Source organism: Lepisosteus platostomus, chromosome 3 (assembly GCF_059453375.1).
Source record: "Lepisosteus platostomus isolate fLepPlt1 chromosome 3, fLepPlt1.hap1, whole genome shotgun sequence".
In the NCBI taxonomy this organism is placed as follows: domain Eukaryota; kingdom Metazoa; phylum Chordata; class Actinopteri; order Semionotiformes; family Lepisosteidae; genus Lepisosteus; species Lepisosteus platostomus.
This window is the reverse complement of record NC_142613.1, coordinates 8,309,361-8,337,347: the sequence shown is the minus strand read 5'-3', so window position 1 is coordinate 8,337,347 and position 27,987 is coordinate 8,309,361. Positions and strand designations below refer to the sequence as shown.

The window sequence follows — 27,987 nt, the reverse complement described above, 5'->3', positions numbered from 1 at the left end:
AGATAAGGGGAACATTTATCATAGCAGTAAAATAATGAAATCACAGTTTGGCCGGCAGTGCCATCAGATTTCTCGTGGTCAGCTACAGCAGGGGGGCACAGCTCCCATCTTTGGGGACCAGAACATTTAAGATGTTCTTCCCACCTGAGCCCTTAATGACCTATTAAGGAACTCATTATTTGTTTATTAAGTTGAAGCAATTCTTGAGAAGCTGGAGATTTGGAGGCTTCAAAGGCTGCTGAACAGAGGCCCTTCAGCAGGGGAGCTGGGTTCCATTTATGAAATTACCCTGCTGATTGTCAGTCATACACGAAACACAGTTCATGACAGTTTCATGAAAGTGTTAAACATGGAAGTGTAAAACACACAAGTTGAAAAGACACTAGTGAGCTTATTTCATGTAGCTCCTTGTGTCAAAGCATTAAGCATAATATAATTATTTTGTACTGGGGGGAAAAAGTAAAAATGGAATATTAACTTTAACATATACCATAATGGCATGTCTAAGATATTCCACTAGGGGGTAGTTTATCTTCTAAAACAAATGCAACCAAGGGTAAGAACGCAGTTCTTTGTGTTGGACTCACTTCAGCACAGTGTAATAATAATAATAATAATAATTGCTTACACTTATATAGCGCTTTTCTGGACACTCCACTCAAAGCGCTTTACAGGTAATGGGGACTCCCCTCCACCACCACCAATGTGCAGCATCCACCTGGATGATGCGACGGCAGCCATCGTGCGCCAGAACGCTCACCACACATCAGCTATCAGTGGGGAGGAGAGCAGAGTTATGTAGCCAATTCATAGAGGGGGATTATTAAGAGGCCATGATGGGGTAAAGGCCAGGGGGGAAATTTGGCCAGGACACCGGGGTTACACCCCTACTCTTTTCGAGAAGCGCCCTGGGATTTTTAATGACCACAGAGAGTCAGGACCTCGGTTTTACGTCTCATCTGAAGGACGGCGCCTGTTTACAGTATAGTGTCCCCATCACTATACTGGGGCATTAGGACCCACATGGACCGCAGGGTGAGCGCCCCCTGCTGGCCCCACTAACACCTCTTCCAGCAGCAACCTTAGTTTTTCCCAGGAGGTCTCCCATCCAGGTACTGACCAGGCTCACACCTGCTTAGCTTCAGTGGGTTGCCAGTTGTGAGTTGCAGGGTGATATGGCTGCTGAAGTGTAGAGCTACTGTAGCTTGTTTAAAATGGGGATGATGTCTATGCCAGCAAAGCTCGTTGATTTTGATGAAGATGAGAGTGACTCATAGTACCAGACACAATTTTCCATTATACGTGCTCGGCACAGGCAGACAGCACATGCCTGTTCTTTCCTCCGGAAACCCCATACGCAGTTTGGAAATTATTGCATGATATCATTCTGGGACCTTTCTTCGACAATGTCATGGTTCTTGTGAAGTCAGACAAACACTCTTAAAAAAAATAAGCTCTCAAATTACTGAATACTTTTTTTCTTTATCTGTTATATATTCTGTTAATCTCACTTACTGGTCATGGGGTCAGACGTATGTAGGAATGCCTTTCTAAACTTCAAATAAATCAGTGCACAGACCAAAGACATTATGCAGAGACGTTGCATTTTATTTATTTATTTTTTCTTGAATGGTTGGCAAGTGCCTCCGAACCCATAGACACTGCCAGGGCTCAGTGGGTCTTTCAGCTTGTTGCCACAGGTTGTTTCGCTACATTACACATTCCTGTTTTTTTTCCCTTGGCTCTTTTTGGCCCTTGGGGTCTAGGAGGGGAGTGACTGGTCTAGGTGTGAAAATGTCCTGCTGTACTGTAAGGCATGTCGAGCAGAAGGCATTGAGCCAGATTACATTTCAGACTGCGCCTAGGTAAGTAATCCCTGACAGCTACTTTCCTACTCTGGATCAAGGGGAGCATTCTTCTCTGACGTTTACACAAGTTATTTCACCTAACATCACCTTGACACGCCCTGGGCACACCAGCCTTTGCTGGAGGAACACATGTGCACAGTCTGTGCACAGACTGTCAATTCCTTTGAGACTTTTGAACACATGAATCGTTTCACCTCCCAGACAATTTCTTTTCAAGCCTAAAAAGATTCAATTCTTTTCACCTGTCAAAGTAGACCAGGCATGTGTATGGTCACTCTTCCCTAGACTGATGCCAGAGCAGTCATATATTTTTATGGTAATCAAAATAGTACACAATCCTCTGAATTCCAAAATTATTACATTAATTGTAATTAATATAAAATTCTAAAGTTCTTCTAGTGTGTTGCCCAACAAAATGATTTTTTCTGTTTTTTTACTAGTCAGTCTTTAATGTTATGGGGACAGTGGCTCTGTGGCTATGGATCTGTGCCTGTGGCTGGAAGGTTGCCGGCTTGTATCCCATGGCCGGCAGAGGAATCCTACCCCTGAGAAAGGCCCTTAACCCCAAGTGCTCCAGGGGTGCCATATAAATGGCTGACCCTGCACTCTGACCCCAAGCTTCTCTCCCTGTCTGTGTGTCTCATGGAGAGCAAGCTGGGGTATGTGAAAAGACAAATTCCTAATACAAGAAACTGTATATGGCCAATAAAGTGATCTTATCTTACTCTGAAATGTAACATTGTCAGAAAGATGAAAATGACGGGTCATCATGGGCTTCTGAGTCCTTTCCAGCTGAAATGCTGTTTGTTTGTAGCACAATGTTATGCTTTACCAGTGAGCTAAAAGGCTGCATGCTGTTCCTATCTTTGCTGGCAAGCATCTTTGGCATGTCTTTGCAAAAGCTCCGAAATTTGCTAGGAAGGTTAGAAGAATAGAGCAATAGGGAAGACTGAAGGACGTTTCTAAGAATGCACTATCTTTCATAAAATAATGGAGATCAGACTGAAAACAAGAACAATTTTCATTCAGTTAACCAGGACACTTTTTCTGTCCCAGGACCACAGATAATAAAATCTGAAAGTCTGTTGGTTTGTGAATTCTGTCCATCTCAGCCTATTTCGCTATGCAGATTATTTCCTTTTCCCAAAATAAGAATAATGAATGCTTTTGGTTTACAAAGAAACTGTGGTGTAGTAACGTTTTCCCCCACCAAAACCCTCTATTTATATTAATGGAATGGAAAATATTTCTTTTGGGTAAAAAGCTGATACATTTACTGCAGTGCCTGAGCCATAAAAGGTCTATCATCATTATTTAGCTTTCATGGAAATCCTGTTTCAAGTTATCTGTAGAAATACTTTTATAGGAAATGATGTCTGGAATTGATGCCAAATAGCTTATCTAGCCTTTGGTTAATGTATATTTAATTAATACTTAGCAAAGTGTCCTGAAACTGTTCCTGGGGTGCTCTTTTTGTAATTTGAAAACATCCATTTTCAAATACCGCATAGATAAAAAGAACGTAATACTTTTAATACTGTAATTGTGTATTTTGACTTCCCACTCTCAAAACAGCACTTAAGACAGAAAAAAATTTGAATTGAAGCATTCTTTTTATTTTGGTTCCAATTTGCAGTATTACATTCTTAAATAAGCCTTTATTTAAAGTGAAAATATGAAAAGATTTATGATTGCCAGTTCAGATCAAAGGGTGCATGACTATAGATATTCTTTGGAATATACAGGTATAACATTTCAAATCCAATCACTTTAGTATTACAAGGGAAATACTACAGTCATTATATAGTACTGTAAATTGCCTTTTAAGTAATGCATAATAGAATTGAATATGTTGAATATTCCAGATTTCCAGATTGTACAAGATATTCCATATTTTTTTCTGTCCAAGAGAAATATTCATTTGCTTGCTAATGATTATTCTTGATTATTAGGTTTCAGACATGACCGCAAAGTAACTGAAATCCCACCATACTCAGCCTTTCCTATGTGTAAGGACATGCTGTTTTTCCACTTGAGCCAAAAAAAAAGCAATGAATCACAACTTAACTGCTAATACACTGAACTGACTCTGCAGCAGAGAGAAAAGAGTTATTTATCTTCTCTTACAAAGTGTCTGAATTTTGGTGTCAGGCTTTTTGTCATTTATAGTCGTGACAATGTCGTAGGGAAAGCAAACCGGTCTCATTCGTTAGTGCTAGGTTTGTGTCGGTTTGTGTCGCTGTAAGTAGCGTTTGCGCTGCTTTCGTTTCCGAGATATAGCGCCTTTTTTTCGGGTAATCAATTGACTATCTACAAGGCTGTTTACAGGTACCAACAAACTCGGTACTTGAACTCCTGATTGTGATGAAAACAATGGGGGGAATTTGTTTTCCGAGTGTCTGGTCGGGCGGGCTGGATGTATCAATATATTTCAAAATAGCGCGTCACTCTGTGACGTACAAAACTGCAAAGTCACGACCACCAGATCTTTCAGTTGTGACTTTTGATCAGTTGACACCAGACTTTGCAGCCTTTACACGAATAAACAATCTTACATTTAGGGAGGAGTTACTGTTACTTCATTGGGTTAGGTGTTTTCTTTTAATTTTCAACCATGTTCTAGAAAATGTATTGCTTTTGTACTCCTTTCATTGGTGAAGAAACGCCAGTTTCCAAATTACCGCTGGTACAACACGAGAGCCCATATTCACATTTTTAGTTTCCAGATCGATATATTTTAACAATAAAAAACAAAATGGAAAGCACGATCATAATAGTAAAATGATCATACACTTTGCATTTCTATTCATTTTTGAAGTACAAAGCAGAAGGTTTTTCCCCCACCTCAAATATACGATTAAAATTGTTCAAATACCATGTATTCATTACAGAAAGCAGCGGAGACAGTTATATTGCAAATAAAAACTGTATCTATTTCGAAGAGTACGGGATCATTGTGAATCAATACAAAAACAAGCCGATGCAATAATTTTGCAAATAAGTAAAGCATTTTAAAAATAGATTCTCATTGACAGTAAACAAGCCGATCCACCTGGCGCTGCTGGCTTGAACAGCTCTCAGACCCGTGTTGGCTAAACCCCCGAACAGGTCGGACCGCGATTGGGTGAAGAGTGAGAATCGACACTCTGATTGGGTACAGCGCCACAGCGGAAGTTCCGAGAACATGTAGATACACAGGTGATGGATGTTCTTCTTGGTCCGAATACTGTGGCGGCGGTTAACATGTGTGCTGTACGAGCACGCTGGATATACAGTAACACATCCATTGGTTTCCAATTACTAATCAATCTAAGAGAAGTCGCACTGAGGTCAAAACTGAATAGCAGACAAAGAATGTCATGGCATCCACAGCGCGTTCACGACTCCGACAGCATGTCACGATAGGAGTGCGCGCATCACGATCACATCGCGATACCCATTGCGACTTGCTCATCACTGTCCATATATCGCCATATGACATACCCTGACAAAACGCCCCCATGTCGCGACACGGATTCCACCTATAGCGATATGACAGAAGCTCCTGCGCCAATGTCATGACATGAAGCCCGTATATCGCGATATGAAATATCCTGACAAAATGCCCCGCCCCCATGTCGGACATGAAGCCCCTATATCACGATATGAAATACCCCGACCAAAATGCCCCGCCCCCATGTCGCGACATGAAGTCCGTATATCGCGATATGAAATACCCCCGCCCAAAATGCCCCGCCCCCATGTCGCGACATGAAGCCCGTATATCGCAATATAAAATACCCCGACAAAATGCCCCGCCCCCATGTCACGACATGGAGGCCATATGTTGCGACACGTCCTATCCGGGTATATCATGTCCTGATATGAGACCTTTGTTGCTACAGCGGTGCCAGGGTGGCATGGAAGCAAGGCGCCAGTCGCGATATATACTGCCCCATATACATGCCTTATACACGGGGTCCCTATCATGACATGCTGCAGAGGTCTTGTCGCGATGGTATATTACAGTTACGCGTTTGGCAACAGCGTGTCACGGTAGGGAAAGCAAAGGAAAATGTGCCTTAGAAAATAAAAAAAAAAACATAGATCTTACAATAACGGTGATTTTACATACATTACAACCACAGGTTTATGTCAAAGATGGTTAACTTGATGGCGTGTGTCATGTCTTAGTATTATTCACATCTAAGTAGGCTCATATGTTTGTGGATATTGATCTTTGCAATGTTAAGGGTACGAGTTAAACTGTAACAGAGCGCTTGAGCTCGGCAGACGGGTTCACTGGTGGTCAAAGTCGCCGTGCATGGTCACATGATCACCGTAAAAGCAAGGCGCTATACCTCGGGAACGAAAGCAGCAGACGCAGCACTAACGAATGAGACCGCTATGGTTTCCCTACCACATTGTAGGGAGCTGAGTGACGTCACGACCCCCGAAAAACCCAGGCGCTGTATCTCGAAAACGAAAGCAGCACAAACGCTGCTTTCAACGGCACAAACGTAGCACTAACGAATGAGGTGGGTTTCATTGTTTGTGCTGTCTGTAGGGGGGGGGCAACTTCACGGAGCTTTAACCTTGCCTTTAAATATTCAGCGGACTTGAGCATAACATACCAGAAGAACGTGCAGGCATATATGGGTTTCAGAGGTTGGAGTAAATGCATCGCCCCAAGGCTAATATCGAGTGAGGCGCCATGAGAATAAAAACTGTGAAGGTATTAAAATATGTTGTGAAGATCTTGTTTGATCCTTCATGATACTTATAAACTTGTATGAAACCCACGAAATTAGTATTCCATTTTTGATGCAAAAAGACACCTAATTTGGAAATTCGTGACTTCCCACAAGACTTTACACTGAATTGTTATAGTCGCATTACAGTGCTAACCAATTAATCGTACCTTTAATTTCAAGAATGGTCTGCTAATAAAAGTGTCAGATACATATTTTGGATGTATTTTAGCTCTGTAAACGTCGTTCACTTAGAAATACTGCAGGGCATTTAGAGGCGATCTGAATCGTTATCTGAAAAATGCACACTCGCATCTATCCGTCAATATTATCTTAATGTTATTCATGCGTTCCACAACGTGTAATTTTCTTACAGGAGAAATTTTAGAACCTATTCGTGCTTAACTCCTACAGGTCGATCATGTATCGAGCTGCTACAAGCAAACGCGTGTTCTGGGAAACTGGGAAGCAGCTGGGAAGTTACTTTCAACGGCACAAACGTAGCACTAACGAATGAGGTGGGTTTCATCGTTTGTGCTGTCTGTAGGAGGGCAATTTCACAGAGCTCTCAACGCCAACATCAATAACAGAAAATATTGCTGAAATATGGTTTGCTGTAGTCGTTTGCATTGCTTTTGCTTTGTGGTTTTCCATCCCACTTCAAGTTGCATATGACATTTCTGACCCAGAAGCGTGACTGAAGTTGCATGTTAGCCTGAAGGGAAAGATTACTGCTTGACTGCCTTTTCAGCAGCTGTCAGGGAGAGTGATACTGCCTGTGAGGCAGAACTTTGATCCCTCTCATTGTCATAGTTAGGCTACATTCTAAGCTATGCTCAGCAACACAGAAGGTAAATTGGAAAGACAAATTCCACACTGTGTTTATGAAATCAAGCATTTAGTGAATGTTATACAGCAATAATATAGTAATTTAGATACTGACTCAAGAAATTCCAGAATAAAACATACTGTACCTGGTTGGCTGTGTCAGTTTACATTGTGGTGCTACTTTTACAGAGGACAGGGTTTGAATCCTATCCATGCCATTACTTACGATGTGGGATTATGGCATAAACTACTCAGCCATGTTGTTGAAACCCACACTATGACTTATTTCTAGAAACAGCAGGTGAGATCCAGATGGATCAATTATCCACTATTACCTATAACATTCCTTAAATGGATAGAACTTCTTCTTGGTTGGAACCTTACTTAAATCTGCAGTGCTCTTCCCCACTTACCTGTACAAACTGAACTGGAATTATCACGTCACTTAGTAGTTCTGCACGCATGTAGCTTTGTATTGTACATGTACATAGCTTCTCCTAAACTTGTGACTAAGCTTGTGTTTCCTATGGTTCAACCTGATTCACTTCCACCTTTAAAATGAACAAGGATTTGGACATCTGAGGATTAACAACACAGCATCTAATTTAATTCATGTTTAGCATAAATGGAATTAGAAAAAACAAGTGAGGAATGGAAGTATTGAAGAGCAGCAGTGTTCTTTACTTTTTGTTAATTTATGACTAAGACCACTTCATGTGGTCAAATTAAATGCCTAATTTGTCAAAAGGTGTCACTTTACGAAGATAAGCTTTCCAAACACCTGGCCGGACCACAAACACAGGTGTAGTTATTTCAAAGGAAACACTTAATTTTATAAAATGAATGCTTTGTACAATTGATAAATTGTGTGCTTGGTCAAATGTAAGCTTTGAAGATCTGGAAACCTCCTATTTCTTAAAAGGCAGAATTGATTAGGGTCTGTAGGCCTCGCTCTGGAGAGCAACAATACCTTGTGGTCCTGGGTTGTGACAATGTCTTAACTATGCTAATTATATTATTTTACAGTATAAGTCAACCTGAATACCAGGTCTTGACTGTGTGTGTCACTGCCACTCACAGATCATTTCCATGTGTATTTAAACCCTGCAGGAGAGTGGGTTTCCAAGCTTGGGGTTCCTGACCTCTCATTCCTAGGGACATGCTGGCTTGTTGCTTCCCCTTACCTGCGAGTACTTCCTCAGCAGACTTCTTGGTTTTTGCCTTGGCCTTCTCTGCCTTTTTCTTCGGCACTGGATCTACGCCAGGGCTCTCCGTTAAGACCCTGCCTTCCGGCTCGTCCCCCTGGTCCTGCTTCCTCTTGGAGACGGCCCTCCTGTCTCGCAGGCTGCCTGTCTGGAGCTCGGTGGCATCGTGGTCCAAGGTAACAGACTGCAAATCAGTGGTGCTGCACCACACCATGAGATAACACAGGCCAAGCAGAGCACAAGAAAAGATGATAATCCTCCCCTCCATCTTCAGTCCAGATGACACGCTTCACTTGATGCGGTTAAGTGATGTTTAAAGTCCGCAGATTGGGCTGCTCAGCTACTGATTGACTTGAAATCTAGGAAAGGCTTGGCCACATGCAATTGTCTTTCAGTGTCAATCTGCTTCCCTGAACAGATTTCCGGGCAGAAACTTCAGAGACAGAGTGCAGTGATGGCAAGTTTAAACACGTGTGCAGCTTAAAAAATTGATATTCTCTCAGAATTATGCAAAATTGATATAGATAGCTTTTTAGAAATCCTCAGAGTTTCTAAAAATTAATAGCAAATTGTTCACAGTTGATGTCCAGGAAATCCTGTGCATTTACCATCTCCACTGCAAGAGGATCACTTTCAAAACTTAGAACTGCTTGGCTTAAGTTGTCACTGTGAAAGAAGGGAAAGCTTAAAAAAAGCACTTAAATAAAGTGACTGCAGTGCATTCTTTTAGAGATCACAAGGAAGCTGACAGGAGCCTCAGGTACCAACTCCCAGTGTTTTCTGAGCTGAAACAGAACAACTGAATGACCTGCCTCCACCTCCTTTGCAGATAAAGCGTTCAATCTTCAGGTCCCCTCAAGACACTTTAGGAAGGAATCGCTCATTAATCTCCACCTCTGCAGTCTTTCACACAGGTTGGACACTGAAGCAGACGGGCCTCCTAAGACGTCAGATTCCAGAGTGTGAGCAGAGGAGAGTGAGATAGAGAAGGAGGAATGGCTCAGTGCCCCAGCTGCTGAAATCCCTGCTTCCACAGAATGAAAACCCTCCAGAATCCTAAAAGTAAACAACAATCCTCTTTGACAATGAAGTACAGTCAAAACCTGATTTCTTCCCTCTTATTTATCCCAGTTGCTTTTTGTTTGTGCAAAAGGTCTGGAAGATGTAGCTCAGTTGAGTTTTCTTGCTTTAAAAACGGAAAACTTCTGTAGGGTCCTACAGAGCACGTTACTCCAAGAGAATGGAAAATAAAGAACCTCACCAACAAGGGATGGGACCCTTTTGTGTTTTCTGCTTACCGGCGCTGGCTTGCCTCTCTTTCTGTGAGCCTGAAGAGCTCTGCACAAATCCTGGCAGCTGCAGATGTCTTATAAAACTTTGAAGAAACTCCAAGCCCAGCCCCTAACTCTTCTATTTGAGCAGGGAACAAGGGGAATGGGATGGGGGGAAAAAAAAGGAAGTGTTGCAAAAAAAAAAATCAGGGTCATTTTTTGGAGGGAGTGGAGGAAACAGGAGGAGTGAGTGCCTTGGTGAGAAGGGTGGGCGGGCTGGATGGGAGGGGCTGACCCACGCTGGAAAGGGCTGTGCTGTTTGGAATCTCTTCTTCCCCTGCAACCAGAGGAACCTACTTCACTCAGAACAGATACAGGACTATGCCCACATGACTCAGTAATGGAAATTAAAAGAAGCAGTTGTTTTCTAATCAAATTAGAGCCAGATGAGGATTTGTTAACGAAAGCACAATGAGACAGGCAAGCAGGAATTTTCCAGAGAAGGCAACATGAGTTTCCCTTTTCTTTACCAAAAGACAGTCTTTGTATCGCCTGGTCAATACAAACTGTTAGGGACAGATACTTAGATGCAAGTTCAGGCTTGTCATGTTTCAGTTAGTGGTACACAAACATTGGCACACCCACTGCAGAATGAAGAAAGAAAAATGCAGGCATGTCGTATTGTGTGCCTGTGCTTTTGTGGAGTTTAGAGCAACACTGTACCTTTAAAAACTATAGCAGCAGAGAATCTCCCAAGACGTATTTTTGTGAAAGCAGAAGCAGGGTGATTACCATCACAAACTAGGAAGAACAAAACAAATATGAGCAAGCTACTAAACTGCTGATTAAAGTGAAAATTCATAAACATAATACATAACATGTTATGCATTCAGCCCTAACTGAGATTCTTCCAGACTGTGAACAGCATAAATCCCATTGCACTTCTGCAAACCTTGATGTAACAGATGATAACAACAGTTATAAAATCTTCCTTAGTTTAGATAGATTTACATGTCTGTGGTCCACATCTCGTGTGAACTGTTAGTGTAAAATGTTCTAATTCACAGTAAACTGCAGTTCACTGTTTGGGTCACTCGGAGATCTGCTGCTGTGTTGAAAATATGCTTAAAATCCCATTTGATGACAAAGATCCTGCTCTACACTACTTTTGTAAGGAGCTCCACAGAATTGCTATACTAAGTGTGTGTTTTGATATTAGAAACATGGTTGGCAGGACGTCCTGTGGGTTAGTGCAGTGTGCAACAATCCTTGGTAAATGAATTGGCAAAAAAGGACATTTTGAAATGGTTAGTAAAATAAAACAGTTGTGAGTCAAAATGTATTGTGGCCTGGACTGTCGGTGCGTGACAGTTAGGCAGTGCTGTCTCATTCTGAAGAACAAGGTCTAACAAGGCTTGCTTTGAACAGCTTAACTATAATAATGAGAGATGGCCGGAGCACCTTTGACCTGCCCTTGAAATACTTGAATTAATGAATTGTAATGCTTTCTGTTACTGTCTCTTATTTCCAAAGGCTTGTAAATTTATATATGAAACTATTGTATACAAGGCATATTCAGTGAATGTGTCTGATTAAAGATATACTATTAGAACCTAAAAACCAGGATGAGCTCATATCTAATATTAGAATTTTTTGTTCATACATTCGTACATCTATTTTTTAACTTTATCCGATACATAGTCGAGCAGAAGCCAGAGCCTATGCTGGGAAGCAACAGCGGCAGGGCAAGATACACCCTGGAGAGGACGCCAGTCCATCGCAGGGCACACACAGACAAAAACACAGACACATGCACACCAGGGCCATTTGTCCCAGAAGCCCATTAATCTACCAGTATGTCTTTGGACTGTGGGAAGAAATCCAGGGAGAACATATAAACTCCACACAGGTAGCACCCCAGAATAGAACCCAGGGACCCAGCAGCAATGCTAATCTAAATAATGCTAATCTGTTTCCCCTATGATCAGGGTGTATCCTGCCTTGTGCCTTTTGCTTGCAGGGATAAGCTCCAGCTCTCCCATAACCCTTTAATGGATATGGTGCTTGGGAAATGAATGAATCTAAGTTGTGATATGTATGCATTCCTTAAAGTAAAATCAAATCAACCATGCCATTGCAAATGAGCGTGACACCCCTGCTCTAGAGCCTTTGACTGCTTCACTGCTGCCTATATAGCAATCTTTGACCTCTTCTAATGTACCTACCCGGCGCCACTGACACAACTGCATAAACAGATGTTAGTGGAGGACGATAAAAAGCAAAAGGCAGTTGGTGTGTAAAATACTATTCCATACATACATACCTCCATATGTCCCACTGAAATTTACTGGGGGTGGGGTTAATGGGGAGCTAGGAAAGGATAGCCTGCAATCCACTGATCTCATAACAAAAGTCTTTCAGTCTCTCAATTCTCCATAAGCATGATTTGTGCTCCATTGCAAAATAAATTGGTGTTTTTGTCTGTTTTTCTCACTACTCTCTCTAGAAAATCCCTTCGTATGTGATTAATCCACGTAGATCACTGAGGAAATTGTGGGACTGGCCAGTTAAAACAAAATATATCTCAAACAAACAGCCCCCTCCTTCACTCTGAAACCTCTGACAAAACATAGACCCTTTAGCACAAAGACTGAATTAGAGACCTGAGAGATTAGCATTCATGCTAACAGGCAATGTCGCTTAGGTGAATGATGTCTCACCATACTGCATAGTTTTAGCACTGAGCTGAAAGTGGGGTTTTGCTTCTGGTCTTGTTAAAAGGGAATATGTTCCACAGCAAGTCAGGAACTCCATTCTGATACAGATTAATTTTATCCTGCCCTATCCCAATTCAGAGCAGTCCTCTTTTGGGGGGTAGATTGTATATTCCAACATGTACTTGAGCTGAAATGTTTTCTTATGTAAGAAGACCTTGAAGATTTTGTATTAATCATCTGAATTATTTGATAGCAAGAATTGTTTTAGACGTTCAGAAGAATACGAAAAAAAGTTCCAAACAGCGGACGTGCTCACTTGGTTTTTAGTAGCATGCAGAAGGAAGAAGCTCACCCTGCTGTTAAGTGAACAGTCCATGGCTGCCAGCCTCAGAAACACTACTTGGTAGTTCCTGACCCATATGAGCTTCAGCAAGGAGATGGCTTTGTTGTAAAGGGCTGCTTATTGTATATTGAAATTATTTTATGCAGAGGACACATTTGGGGAATCAAAATGGATATAATTACTGTTTCATTCAGATGCATAGTTTTCACTATTCTGCACAATTCTGACCAGCACAATTCTGTGGTTCAGTTAGAAAACAGGGGAGAAAAGAGGACAACTGCTAGATTGCGGCCTTGTGTATCTTTTCATTTTTTGCCTGTTTCACATTGCATCTTCAGTGAAGTACACCAAAGTGCCATTTAAGTTCTTTATTTAGAGTGAGGCCATAAACTTGTGCAGTATTGTGTCTAGCTTGCTGAGACTTTGAAATACTTCTTAGATGTATTGCGCAGTATGCATTTGGAAGTTGGAGGTTTCGAAGGTCTGTAATTGTGCAGTCAACACCACCAGGGAACATTAGCTTTTATGCTGTCAGGAATGAGAATGGGAACTGAGGGTCTGAAGTGTAGAACAGTAACTTCTTTGTAAGTTTAAAAGTATGGGGTTAGTTTGGCTATTGTTATTCAAGGAAATCAACCCTATGAATATATGGTACGTGGTTCTTAAATAGCTGCCAAGCAGAATTTGAAAGTAATTATCCCCCCTTATATGTGAACAGGCTCTCCTTTATACTGTATAAGGTTGGCTTCCTTCACTTGCATTTCTGCTGTTGGAATCCTCATAGGAAATAACACTATAGCAGAAACCAAACCAGATGTCAAAAGATGGATTTTCGTGGAAACACGAAGGCACAGCAGTCTGATCCATTTATAGTTTTACAACAGCCAGGTACTCGTCTATAATCCTGCACCAAATAGTGGATATTTAACATTTTGTTATGGTATTTGGAGAACGTTTTCATGGACTGAGTTGCTGATACAATCATATTAAATGTGTCATTTTTCTCTTTAATCCGTTCATTTTGCATAGGAGTCTGCATCTTTGAAAATCTGTCATGGATCCCACCACTGCACAATCATGGGATTATTGGTTTCCTAATTCTAGATTTCCCCAAATTCCACAACTGGATTAAAGGATGAGACCCTAATATTAACAATAATGAGCACCTTCAAATGCATACCTTGACAGGTGAAAATTCTGTCTCTGGCTGCAGTCATTACTTTTAGGGTCAGGACTCCTGTGCAAATGTTTTGCTCAGGCTGTACGAAACAAGAGCACACAGCGCTCTTTAAAATTTGTTTTGAAAAGCAATCAAAGTGTCACATTCTTCTCCCTCTGCAATTAAACAGGGTGTGCTGCTAGCACTTAGGAAGCAGGTGATGGCCTTTCTAATTTGAAGTGCTCTCGACAGCTTGAGATATTAAACGCTCTTTTCTTTCTGCAGAACAGCTGCAGGCTGCACCACCACAATAAGCCTTAGCTTGTCCTTGTAGGCAAAAGCAGAACCTGGGCAGTCATCCAGATAAAACAGAATAATAACCCCCAAAAAAGTCACAAAACGTCACGTGGTGCACATGAGCTAGCCTTTGCTGTGTCTGTGGACTTTATTAATAGGGAAAGATTAATAAGAAAGATTAGAATAGATAAGCACGAATAATATGGAGATATATGGGTCAACGTGGATTACCTTTGAAAAAAGAAATGAGTTTGTCTTCGGGTATCTATGGATGAAGGACCTTCATACCAAGTAAAACATAGTTTCTTAACAGTGCAAAAAGAAAACACTGCGATCATTTATTTTCCATCTAATGCTTGAGATGTTTTAATGTAAAGAGTGTTTTGCTAAATTTGACACTATTTTCATTTAGATATACTTCACCCTCTCATAACGCAATCACTCCCAAAGCAAGCAAGGCGTTCTGGATGTGTAGTCATGACTGACTTGTGAATGTGTTTTACTTCCAGGTGGATTCAGCAAGCAGAGTCTTTTCCAGATTCTGTCCCTGCTGCCTGACTCTTAGCACCAGCCTGGTGCCAGGAGTGGGATATGAGATATTAGCAATTAGTTTGGATTGCATGTGAAGATAATTACTTGCACCATTGAAGTCTCGTGACGTCACAATTCATGTTTATTGCTCGTGCCAATCCAAGTGATCCTCCTTGTGAACTGTTGCCTTCATACTGTACCTGGTCTTTGTGATACCTGCAGATGTTAAGCACACGTTTTATATGTTATGGTGCCTGTGTCTCATCTTAGTCTACATTCATTGGATCTGTTTTCTCGTTATGTGGCATGATTTTGCTTCAGGTAGAAAACTTAGAGGCAGGTTTCAGCCATGTAGCAACATTTTTGCAGGTACCTCATCATCTCCATAAAGGCGAACAGTATCTTGCCTGCAGGACAGCCACTGCAGTTGGTCTTAGCTGGTGACAAGAGGAGCAGGGAATAAATGAGAGCCGAGATGGAGAAATATGTAGTAACAGAAGGCTCTCCAGGTACACATGGATAGATATTTCTGTTAATGATCAGATCATTTCCTCTTTTTTTTGCCTTGTGATCCTGAGAGCAGTTTTTGGCTCTTTCCCAGACTGTACTCTGTCATAGCTTGCAGGCTGTGGAAAAATAGTTTTAATCTTTGTTCATGTTCTTTGACAGCCAAGGGTGCTTTGGAAGTTGGAGGGGGTTACCAAACTGTGTCGATTCATTGAGAGGGGGAGAGAGGGGGAGTAACAGTGAAAATCCTGACAGTCACCAGGCTTCAACGCTAATTACTGGTATTATTTGGCTAACACTTTTATCCAAAGCAACTTAACTTTTCACCCATTGTACTGGATATTTTACTGGTCTACCCTGGGCTTGCTCAAGGAGATGACAACAGTATCTCACCTGGGATTAGAGCTAGAACCTATTGTAGTTTAAAGCATTCCTGCTAATTTACTGTTTTTTTATTGTGCAGCCAGCCAGATGCCCATACAACATAAAAAACCTAAATGAAGCATAGATATAAATGGAGGAACAAGAAGAAGAACCATGACAATACCTTCTGGATACAATAGTTTCAGTTTTGACAAAAGAGACAACGTTCTGGTGCATTATTCCGCTTCATTAGGGCGTAATAATATTATGGACAGAGACATTGATGTCGCACAACAATTGCTATCAGAGACCACTGTGGTCAAGTAATGTATTAAGTAGCCTACACACATTCCCATGTCAACTCTAACACTGGGGCTGCTTGTACATAATGGCCACTACGTGTCAGCCATGTAGGTCCCCTCCTGTTTGTATAAACACTTTGGGATTATGTAGATTGACAAGCAGTGTATAAATGCAGGGAATTATTTTTATCATCCAGTGATAAGCAAACTGATTACAATCAAAAACAACATACAGTATTCCTGTTACCTATTAGAGTCTGTTCTAAGAGTGTTGTATACCTTATGGAGACATTACACAAGAGAAATAGAACAGGAATCAGTTACTAGAATTTCAGATTATTTAAATTACATGTAGGACAGATTTGAAGGAGCCCATAGTATATTTTTTAGAACCCTACAGTATGCTGTTCTCAATTAATCCACTAACTGCAACACCCAAGGGATATATGTCTTGATATATGTCTTGATATATCAATCACTCAGGACAGGATTATAAGAACTAGCTGTGTGGACTCACTGCAGGGAAAGAAAATCAAGGAGACTCAGCTAGAAAGTGTCCATTTCAGGCACTAGGGGGGAATCCACTTTGGGAAACACTTTTGTGCTCATTTCTACACATATTTATTATATGTTCCCAAAAGGAGTAAAGTGACCCCCCCATAAAAAAAGTATTTTACATCCTGGCACACTTTGCTTTTTAAATAAAGAAACTGATTTGTTAATTTAGTCTGTATATGGCAAAATGGGACCCTAGTAAACATATTTCAAATTTCTCAAACTTTCGCACACTTTAGCATCAAGAGAAATCTGAAAGAGAAAGGTTTTGTAATTTCTCAAAATGGCATGACAAACATGCTTATGTCGGTTATTTTTAAAATTACTTATTGTCTTTAAACATTTTTTACTTCATTTTTCAAAACACTGAACATATCCACTGAAAAAGAGAAACCAAAGAAAGCATTCGGTTGTAGAATATCTCTATTTAATCCCCTTAGTATATACGTATGGCAGTAAAGTTAAATGCATTTTACTCTCAGTGGCAGAATGTAAGCTACAATACAATGTCATTTGCAGATGCAGAAGAGCAAGAGAAACTTTGCATGAACTCAAGAGATTCTGAGCAGATGAGAGGTAGTAAAATCATGTGGCGGTCATCTTTTTTGTATTTCATTTAGGATACTGATAGTCCTGGCAGACCAAGTATGATGTGAGCCACATGTTTGCTTACAGGCGGCTGTGTTCCTGAATGCTTTATAATATATATTTTCGTCTAAATAATTCATCCTAAACCAGTAGCAGTTGAGACAGTGTTTTTGAAGGGCAGCTGCCAGCACTTACTGGTGACATTTTGAAAAGATACTACCAGATCCTTGTTCTATGCTTACAAATCTGTGCTACGTGTTGCGAAAAGTTGACTGAAGAGAAAAGGTTAATGAGATGGGGAGGACAGGCTTAAGATACTCTTGACTTGACTCAGATCCACAGAGATGCTGAAAAGCTTGTGAAGGAGCCTCTCTCTGTATTAGCCTAGTCTCTAACCACAGTCTCAAACTCTCTAACCACAGTGGTCTAGCATGGTTGTCCAGGGCATGGTGAAAACATCCCCACAGCTGGACACAGCTGGCAGCTCCACAGTGTTTGTGGCTTCCTCCCAATTGGCACTTGCTGACTGAAGCTTGCAGGCTGTTTTCAAGGAGCCTGTCCAGTCAGCCTGACACATCTTGCACTGGTTCTAATTAAAACAGTTAAAAATTTGAAATGTCAGAGACAACTAGCTGCTATCTTTGTCCTACACATGATGAAGAACATTACTATTATTAGTTTTACTTATTCATGACCATATGCCTTTATCCTAAATGAATTCAGCATCTTTTGTTCCGTTTGTTTCTGATAGGAAGCTCAAATAATCCTTGGAAGCACAATACAGATTTTTGACATTTTCTAAATTCTATAGTTTTGAAATTTGTCTTTGATGACCATATAGAGATGAAACGGAACTGTCAATATTCCTTAAATTCTTTATTTACAACACTTCGCTTTTTGGAGTCTTCAAGCATCAAAAGCAAATTATATGATTCCAAAAACATGGGATTGTTTTGATTAGTCTCAAATGGCGCCAGATCCATCAACATGAGTTTGCCAGGCCTACTCATATGGCGGCAGTGCGATGCAGTTCTTAGGCCTCTGCTTTCTGAACAGGAAGATTCAGATCTGAGGTGGGACAGTGCTGTTGTACTCCTGAGCAAGGTACTTCTCCTCAATTGCTCAAATGTCAGTTACTTTGGATACAATTACCAGTCAGATAAAACAATTATAAAGCCATTAACCATTCTAGAAAGCATGGTCTTCCTCGAAGACAGCAGAAATATACATTTGGGCCTTCTGAGAAATTTGCCTGTTCAATTACCAAGTTCAAAGTTGCTAAAGAGTACACAGAATATAAGACAGTCATTGCCTGACAACCTCTGAATCTAACCTAATTCTGGTTCAATGTCACACTGAAGCAGTACCAGACATACTGCTAGATGCTGGCTTTCAGGGACAGAACAAAGAATTGAGCTCAGCTCAAACTGTCCCTAGCTTAACTCATGAAACCCTTCCTGCTGTACGTAGACACACACATTACACAAGTGGGCTCTGTCTGCGACAATGATAGCTTGCCACTTTCAAACCCAGCCCCACTCCCTTTCTTCTCATCCTTCATCACCGAACTTTGGCATACATTAAGCTCTCGATGGTATGGACAAAACAAACAGGAATTCCACCTTGGTTTACCGGATGTTTGAGAAAGGACCACCCACACTCAGGAGGCTCGGGTGGGACAGTAAATGCAGTTTTTTTTAATTGACCCAAGCAGGTCAGCAGCACAAGTGGAAGCTGACTGACTGCAGTTGAAAGGGAGCTGGGAGGCAGCAGGATCTGCAGGTTTATTTGTGAGCCAGACACTTTTCGTCTTGGTTATGACTTGCATTTATATCTTTTATTAGGTTCTGAGTGTTTTTATTACCCTTCCTCACAAATGGAAATAAGAGATGTGGCCATTTGCATTAAACAAATAAACTAAGGAAAACCCTAGCGATAATATTTAAGGTACTGTACTTTTTTAAGCCATTAAGGCATTTTTTGCAACCAGAACTCCAGCTGACTTTCTGTACAATGTGCATTCAAATTTAGGTATGTATATTTTAAAAACTAAAATGCTTATATTGTGGAGGACATTTGTGTCCTGGTTATTGAACATAAGAAATACTTATGAGGAACAAGTAATAGGTTTATTCCATGCTGAAAAAAAGAAGAAAGAGAACACAACGTTTCGGCCGTGGAGCCTTCTTCAGGTGTCAACTACACCTGAACCCACCTGAACTACATAAGAAATACTTATTATTCATAAACTCAAAAAAAGCCCTTTTTGTATTGAAGCTGGAGACAGATTGAGGTTTTTATTATTCACATTGGCAATCCACTTCCTCTTGTCACTCTTTTTAAAAAACATGCTTGTACATGTTTGTGAAAAGCAAACAGAGTAGCTATGCAGTCTCAGTCTCTAAATGTCACTTTATTTCAATACCTTCATTTATATAATTCAGGCAGGAGAAGAATCAAAACAAAACAAAGGACAACTCTAGCTAAAGACTGCTTAGAGTGCACAGCATTTATCTCAGACAATATAATTGTAAGGGACTATGTTAGTATGGGAAACAAAAGTCTAGAATGTTGGTTAGACCTTACATTAGTTTAAGATGAGAAACACAAAGAAAATCCTTTAGAATGAAGCAATGTAGCCCCAAGTGGTATCTAAACAGTAACACACCGAAATACTGGTTTTATTGTAATATTCCATTGTTTTCACTATAATTACAGCAAGGGATAGGATCCAAACCAGAGGTACTTATAAAACGGGCACTACTTTTTAATAAAGATTTTAGATTATCTTGTTTACAGAACAATCCAGTTTCAATGTTGCTTTTTTCTTCTGCTGCTGCCAGAGTTGTCATAGAAAACAAATGCGAGACGTTTGCCTTTTAGTGTGCCAGTTAAAAGAAAAAACAACAATCAGCGCAAATGAAAACTACAAGACTTCAAGATTTTGGTTTTCCTCATTTCCTTTGTTTTTGGAAATGCACCATATTGCGTATACTATCATATACTATCTGGCTATAGCTGTTGGTGAACGTTCTACAGGGAGAGAAGAACAAGCCTGCCCTGACCATAGGCCCTTAGCACTAGCCCTCGAGGACTACAAATTAGGAACTAGGAACAGAAGGAAAATAGAGCGCCCTCTAGGTGTTGTGGGCGTGACAGGAAGGATCCGAGTTGGGGAACATGGCCTGTAGGGTCAGAAGACTTTCTGTATCAGGGCAGCCTAACTATCACAAGCCCTTCCAATCCACTCCATTCTGGACTTGTGCTCCAACCAGCTCTGTAGTCATTCCATTAGGATCAATAGAATAATACAGGAGCTGGATGTATCGGATTTCTGGAATGAGCAGGTTGCAGAGACTGTATCTTCTCTTTATTGTCATTGAAGCAAGTAATTACCTTTCAAATGTCTTTAAAGGGGTTCTTCCATGTTTTGTGCAGCAAAAAGAGATGTAAATGAAATGAACGGGTTATTTTCTTGCCTGGACTGTTTTCTACACAAGCATGCCAGACTGAGAGAACTAACAGAATTGGAGGTAGCAAGTCTATAGACACTCAGCAGTCCGCTATGAGAACATTTTTAATTCACTCCTGGTGACCAAGAGTCCAAACCAAGATCCTGAAGCTCCTGGAGGCACTGTGTGTCTGCATGTGTTCCAGGTCTTTTTAAAGCACCAGAACCTGAGGAGAGAGCTGTGAGAAGCCATTAACGTGGTCCAGTCAGACCAAAAATAAGATGATTCAGATTGTTAAGAGCTCTGTTGGACTGAAAACCTATAGACACATCTGGTCATCCAAGTCCTCGACTGGGTAAAACTGCTTTAGTGATTAAGTGAAGCTGTCTTAAACCTGGTGTTCCATTAGGACAGGGCATTTAATGAAAACCTCACCTAGTCTCACAAAAATCACAGCTAAACCCAGATTATAATGATGGCCATATCGCTTTTAGAAGGAAGTGTCTCAAGTTTCCCTTCCCCAGAATTTTTCTTACTTAAACTGTGTATGTGGTTTTCTGTTAGAGAATGTTGGCCAGTTTCAAAGAATTTGTTACTTTGTTAAATGTTGATATTGGTCCTAGGATAGCACTTTGTGAGGGTCTATGGAATCTCTAATATGCCCAGTGCAAAATTACCGGTGTGAAAAAGAGAAGAGTGTTTTCTTGAACATTTCTTCAAAATTCTGTTCAGTTTTTGACTTGGTTTGAGAAACTCAAATACAAAAGATAAATGGTTAAAACTGTACAATGAATTAATATATATATATAGAAACCATCTGTGACTTTGTCACTATGTTCTTATATTCCTTTCTGTTTTGTTTTGTTGCTCTTTATATCGTCTTTAAAACTGTATTTGAAGTATTGTTAATTAGGTAGTTCGGTCAAACACTAATTAACTAAAAGACGTTTTTAATCCAAATGATAAAATTAAAAACACAGTGTTTACTAGTTTTTTGGTTTTTGACTAATTTATGGCTTTGAATACGTGAGTTAATGAAATTTAAATTGAAGCATTAAACAAAACCCTTCTATAATTTTCCTTTTTAATTTATTTTTACTTTAGTCCAGCCTGGAAAATAATATTTTATTGTACTAAATATAGTGTTTGGACTTATTCTCATAAGAGCACACTGCCTCTACCATTATTATTGCCAATATTATTCTATACTTTACATGTGAGCCTACCTTACTAACTTAATTTAAGCTGTTTGATTAAAAATGATTTTTTATACTTTCTTAAACAACTGGCCCAGTAAATGAAGGTTGCAAAGGTTCATTAAATGGGTAATGCAAATTACATGGGGATCAATTAGGTGACAAAGCAGAGACCTGCAAGATAGTTCCAGTTACAGCGCCAGGACTCAACCTGCTGTATGTGGCTGAAGTAAGGGCTACAACTTGCGATCATCTCAGTTTAAGGATCCTATAGCAATGTGCCGATGTTTTGTTGTGCATGTTACCTGTGGTTTGTCTCTCTATTAATAATGTATAATATTAGGACGTTCCTATAACGTAAAGAATTTAAGGGAAAAAAAGACAAAAAAATCGAATTAACTAAACTTTACTATCGAAATGCAAAGGACAAGCTACTGTACGAAAACTAATATACAGTAGTTTTTCCTTTTTACAGTTAAGGATCGTAGCGTATGATAATATTGTTTCCAAAAAATTTTTGGAAATTTTACTTGCCACAAAATCTTAGTAGCTTTTTTTACAGGTGCGGATCCTCATCTGCGAATTACGAATGACATTTCTGGAACTTATGTAGTATCGTATTAAGTACAGAAAACGTTTCCTGTCAAATACTGGATGATCAAAACGTAGAGGAGGAAAATGCGTTTGAAGCCGGAGTTTCAAATCTGTCCATTATCCTCGAAATGTCCCAAAACGAAAACAGAAGGGTCTCTAGCTCAGAAAGAACACATCTTGAAATCAGGTGCGGTGTGGTTTATTTTAGCGCCGAAGTAAAACCTGCTGACGCAGTTTAAAATAATCTCTATCAGTGATGTGTAAGTAAAACATCATGACAAATCAGGAAATATCTGATTATTTCATTTAGAGCGCTCTGTGATGGTTTTGCGTAACCGTTACAATAACAGAAACCAGGTGTGGTATTTAACACTCTTTAACGGAACTATATATAAGAGTGGCCTTTCCTTTTTAATTTCTGTACTGTTGAGAATTTTAAATTATCATAATCTTTTAATAATTCTATTCGCCTATTTGCCACAAGTCTTTCCGGTGATTACGCGACGCAATGGCTGTCCGTTTTGATAATAGACATGCGGCTTGTTGAAGCATTAGTAACCGGACTTAGGCCTTGATTACGAAACAGCTGATGTGCCAAGGTTTTTCTAAATGTCTTGTACTGTTGTTAATTTCAGACACCCATCCAACCAGAAGACCCTGAGACCCGAAGGGACCAGAGTTGCCACCTCCTAAGATAAATGCATCATGTAAGAAGGCTTTGCAGATCTGAGAATTTTGGGGACTGGAGTGAAGTTCCTTTTGTCTAATTAATTGCATCGTTAGGGTACTGAACTATTTGAGATAGTGTCAGTACTGTTAAAACAAAAAAAATGACATTTTTAAAATTTATAGGTGTATAAAGTTTGTAAAATCGACTTAGTGGGTGTGATGTGTATAAAGATGGGCTCTTATCACTGTTTTTTCCTGTTTACAAAGGACATAGGTGTGGTTTTACAGAGGAGAAAGGGGGCATAAGCATATTTCAATCTTTATTTTTAAAGGGGTTGAGACAGCAGACCTCTGTGGTAATTAATATTTCTTGTCTTTTTCTTTTTTTCAGCACAACATGAGAAACAAAGTTCAAAACTGCATGCCTATGTTACAGGTTACTAATTCCAGAGTTAGTTCATCAGGGCTTGGCTCCAGACAATGGTTCTGCCAAGAATTTACTGTAGCTCTTCAGTGCATGATCTTTTTCCACTTTAAATTCACTCACCTAGGCCTGTACGCACCACTGGATGTTTATAGCTACACATCTTTATTAGAACCACATGGGTATCAAAGGCAAATTAAGTAATTTGTACAGAAGCACAGAAGAGCACATTGTAAACCGTGTCGCCTTCAGTAATGTATACCTACGCTTTTTAATCACAGTTGTTCCGGAAGAGGCTTACGCATGACTTACAGCTTGAAATGATTTACTGAATAAACCATCACAGTCACACTACAAAAAAATGAAACGATTGCAGGAGGAAGCTACCTACAGTATGTTTATTTGGAATTCATTCCTTTCATTATACCTTATACTCCTGTGGTTCTTTACTTCTCCCAAAGGATCCCAGAGCTCTTCAGATAATAATAATTATAATAATTGCTTACACTTTATAGCGCTTTTCTGGACACTCCACTCAAAGCGTTTTAAAGGTAATGGGGACTCCCCTCCACCACCACCAATGTGCAGCATCCACCTGGATGATGCAGCGGCAGCCATAGTGCGCCAGAACGCTCACCACACATCAGCTATCAGTGAGGAGGTGAGAACCCACTTCATCCACCCTGGAAATGGAGTACACAGCAGCTCCACTGCAGAGCACAGCAGGTAGAAGAGTCAGATCTTGCTTCACCTCTTCAATTAAAGGGGGACTTTTGGAAGGCCAGGTTATGCAAACCCAGAGTGGAATTTAGCCAGGACATTGGGGTTAGCGCCCCAGATGGGTTAGAAGACAACTCGATCCTCTAGTGAACACCTCAGAAACTCAGTTGAGCAGAGGTTTAAATCTTCAAACAGTTTCATAACCAAGGAAACAATAGTCGAATTGTTTCACTTAAGTAGATGATGAGGCAATTAGGAACTTGGGAGCAACAAGCTTCACAAAGCTTGTGAACCTCAAGAACCACAGTGAAGTAAACCCTAGATTACAGCTGGCTCCCCCTCTCTAACAGATAACACTGCATGTCTGCCTGGGAGTCTAGTGGGAGTCTGAAATAATACATATGCATAGAAGAGCTGTATTGTAAGAATGTGATTAAGCACATTAGATTAATTATTGAACAAAACATTAGACCTTGTGTTGTTTTATTGGACAGAAAGGTAGGCTCATGCCCTTGCAATGTTATAGGGTTGATTTGCACCTGTTGTGTTCATGGTACGTTCCCATTGGATAAATGTGCTGATCTTCGTTCTGGCATTCAAGAGTATGACCTCTCATTAAATGCCCAGCTTTGATCCTTCTGAGCAAGACTTGCCAGGGCTCTTATAAACAGAAGGCATCACAAGCCAAAGAAACTTCTGTTGACATACTTAGCACACATATTAGAGATACACATCTGGACACGTGTTCAAAGTACAAATACAGTAGCATCTTGGAGATCAGGCCTGTGTAGTATATGTGTATTTATTCAATCATTTTAGCTGCAGTAGTGCTAATCACAACAGTCAATCCCAGAGATCTCTACAGAATTATATAGTAGTTGATAATATTGTACAAAAGCAGTAGACCATGTAGGTACAGAGGAGAGGAAAACAAAAACTCCCAGTGGAAGAAATAAAGCTCTAGGGGTCATGGGCCTGATGGTTGTCCTTGTCTAGGCAATTGACCACATCTAATACAACTATAATAATAATTTAGAAGACCACCCCACTTATATACTTATTCTTGTTCTGGAAAGCAATGGTGGAATATATGAGTTAAGAAGGAAAGAATTTTACCGCGGGGTTTCCGTAAAATAAGCAAACGATCCTTTCGCATGCTTAACTGTATATGCGGCTTTACAGAAGCTTACTGTGATAGCTTGTAAACGTTTACTACCTCCTGCATGCATACCAATCAAACAAGTCGAGGGTGATATCCACTCTAGGCTTTCACAAGAGTTAAGACACAAACTGTTTGTGGTTATGTTCCTTAGACGTCCTTATGGAATGTAACAGAGTACATTCATATGTATTTCCCTGATTCCCACAGCCAAATTCGTATTTATTGATGTTAATGGAATTTGATTGAAACACAGAAAATGGTAACACATGGAGAAGTATGAATACATGAGATTTCAGAAGAGAAGCATCTCCCTCAAGGGAGCAGCAGCAGTAGTGGTTAGGCCTCTCAACTCCAGACCACAGGGTTGTTGGATCAGCTCCTGGGAGAAGCACTGCCGCTGTGCCCTTGAGGTAGTTCACTCTGTTTATTCCATTAAATTCCCTGCTGCATAATGGGGTCTCCAGGTCATCATTGTAATTGAGAATCTGTTATCATTCTCGTAAACTAACTGACGAAAAACAGGCAGAAACATTCACTTTTGGAAGATAATTTCCATTGGGAAAAATGCTCGAGCGGTTTCGGCGTGATCCACAGCTAAATAATGACAACACAATTACAAAACACACAATACGTAATACAACGTCGTGATCCAGAGGCATCCCTTGATAGTGATCTGGATAATCAAAGAAGAAACCTTGATCCCTTGACAGAGAAAACAGTCTTCTTCCATCACTGCTGAGCCCTGTTAAAACTGCATTAACTAGCTCTTCAGGCCTGAATCATGTTACCCAGAATTGCTGAGACAAAAATTGTTTTCTGGCTTCAATTAAAAAAAATGCTCTCTGTCCAAACCACATTAAAAAGGCCCTTTCCTGTTTTCAGTAAGAACGCAATAATCTGGAGACGATATGACTGACAGAGGCACTTCTTAACATGCTCTAGGTATTTAATGAAGTATTCTTCTGGAAACCCCCATTTACATGCTGAGTATTGCCTTTTAGTGAGTGTTATAGTAATTAAAATATTTTGCGGTAATTAGAAAGATTACATTGAATACACTAAAAAAAAGTCCAATTTCAACATAAATGCCGCCATATTGTTATGTTTGAAACCAAAGCCCAAAGTATTCCCCAAACACATAGGGGTTGTACACTTGTTCGCTTGCTTGTTGCTTAGGGATCTAAACTCCTCATTGAGCTGTTTCCTCAAGGTCTTCATGGAGAATGACAGCAGTGGAAGTAGGATTGTTTATTGAGATGTGGAGACTTGGCTTAACTCACTTGGCGGAGGGCCAACCTCCCGGCCATTGGACGACCCCCCCCCCTCAGCCAACCAAGGGGGCAGCTGCAAAGGAGGTAGAGGAGGGATTTGAACAATGAGTGAGGAAGAGGAGAGGGTGACGTGTGGTATATACTGTATGGAGACTGAGCGCTTACGTCAGAATTAGTGCGACTTGCGACAGCTGGGTTTAATTCGTTTGGCTGCCTTTATCCCTCCTGACCTTTCGTTAAAAACTCCATTGGTGCTCACTTGACCCTTCATTCGGTATATCAGTTAAGCAGTAGTTGCTGTTTAGACTCTATTTCCTTTGGGATCCCCTAGCAATAAGGCTTTGACTGCATCAGCAGAAGAACTCTACTCACTCACCCACACCATGGATCCAGGTTGCTGAGAGCTCCATTTAAATCATAGCAAAATACGCCGAGATCCAATAATCTTGGAGGGAATGCCGATGTTCTCAGCTCTAACGTTTATTTTGCTACCGCCAAGTTGGACAAACAGATACGTTTCGGCCATGGCGTTTGGAGTCATCTTCCTCGAGTTGGAGTTACCATGTGTGAAGATGGAACGGTCCTATTTAGAATCATAGTTTAACAAGAGACCTGTTCCAGAACCTTACCCAAATCTGGACACTTTCAGAACAAGTGTGAAAAAGGTACCTTTATTCTTGATGTGCTCATTTTTCCTGTGTGCCACACCTGACTTCATCTGAGCTCCTTTCAACAGGGTATTCATTTAGGCTATCTAGATTTAAGCACAGTGGAACCAGGATATCCTTTCTTCCCATGGTTATTCACCCATTTAATTTGGACAACTGATATATTTGGAATATTTTACTTTATTTTTACAACATGCATGCATCGTGCATGTCTCTATCTCACACCCCATCTTTTTGATTTGTATTTCTATATTTTAAGGCTTACAATTGTTGTTTGTTTTTCATTTACAGTATTTATATTTCTTATTTGTTAAATTTCCTATCTGGCACTATAAAGGACATAAGTATACAGTACTTTGTGCATTAACCTGTAAAGACATACATACAAAACACGCAAGAGAAGCACGGGCAAATGTACGATGCATATTTCTTGTGCAGAAATAAAAAAAGATCGCCCATAACACGTTTTAACAAGGCTTATGTTTTGGCTGTGTCTCGAAGGCCATTCTTTTGTTTAAATAGGACACTCAGAGGGTAAGGAGCTATTGGTGACACAGTAGCCTTTAT

The 27,987-nt window shown here is 40.3% G+C and overlaps 1 protein-coding gene and 1 long non-coding RNA gene across 2 annotated transcripts in view; one reads left to right on the top strand and one right to left on the bottom strand.

The window, feature by feature from the left end:
- The window catches only part of aebp1a (AE binding protein 1a), a 29,610-nt gene extending 19,522 nt beyond the window's left edge, over window positions 1–10,088 (bottom strand). The window contains exon 1 of the mRNA XM_088624218.1: window positions 8,611–10,088. Within this exon, the coding sequence (XP_088480344.1) occupies window positions 8,611–8,899 (289 nt within the window). The 5' untranslated portion in view covers window positions 8,900–10,088. The remainder of the gene's footprint in view (window positions 1–8,610) is intronic.
- Window positions 6,194–8,675, top strand: LOC148674250 (uncharacterized). The gene is made up of 3 exons (XR_015935282.1): window positions 6,194–6,385; window positions 7,013–7,116; window positions 8,537–8,675. It is a non-coding gene; the product is annotated as an uncharacterized LOC148674250 (long non-coding RNA).
- Window positions 10,089–27,987: the final 17,899 nt, after the last annotated feature.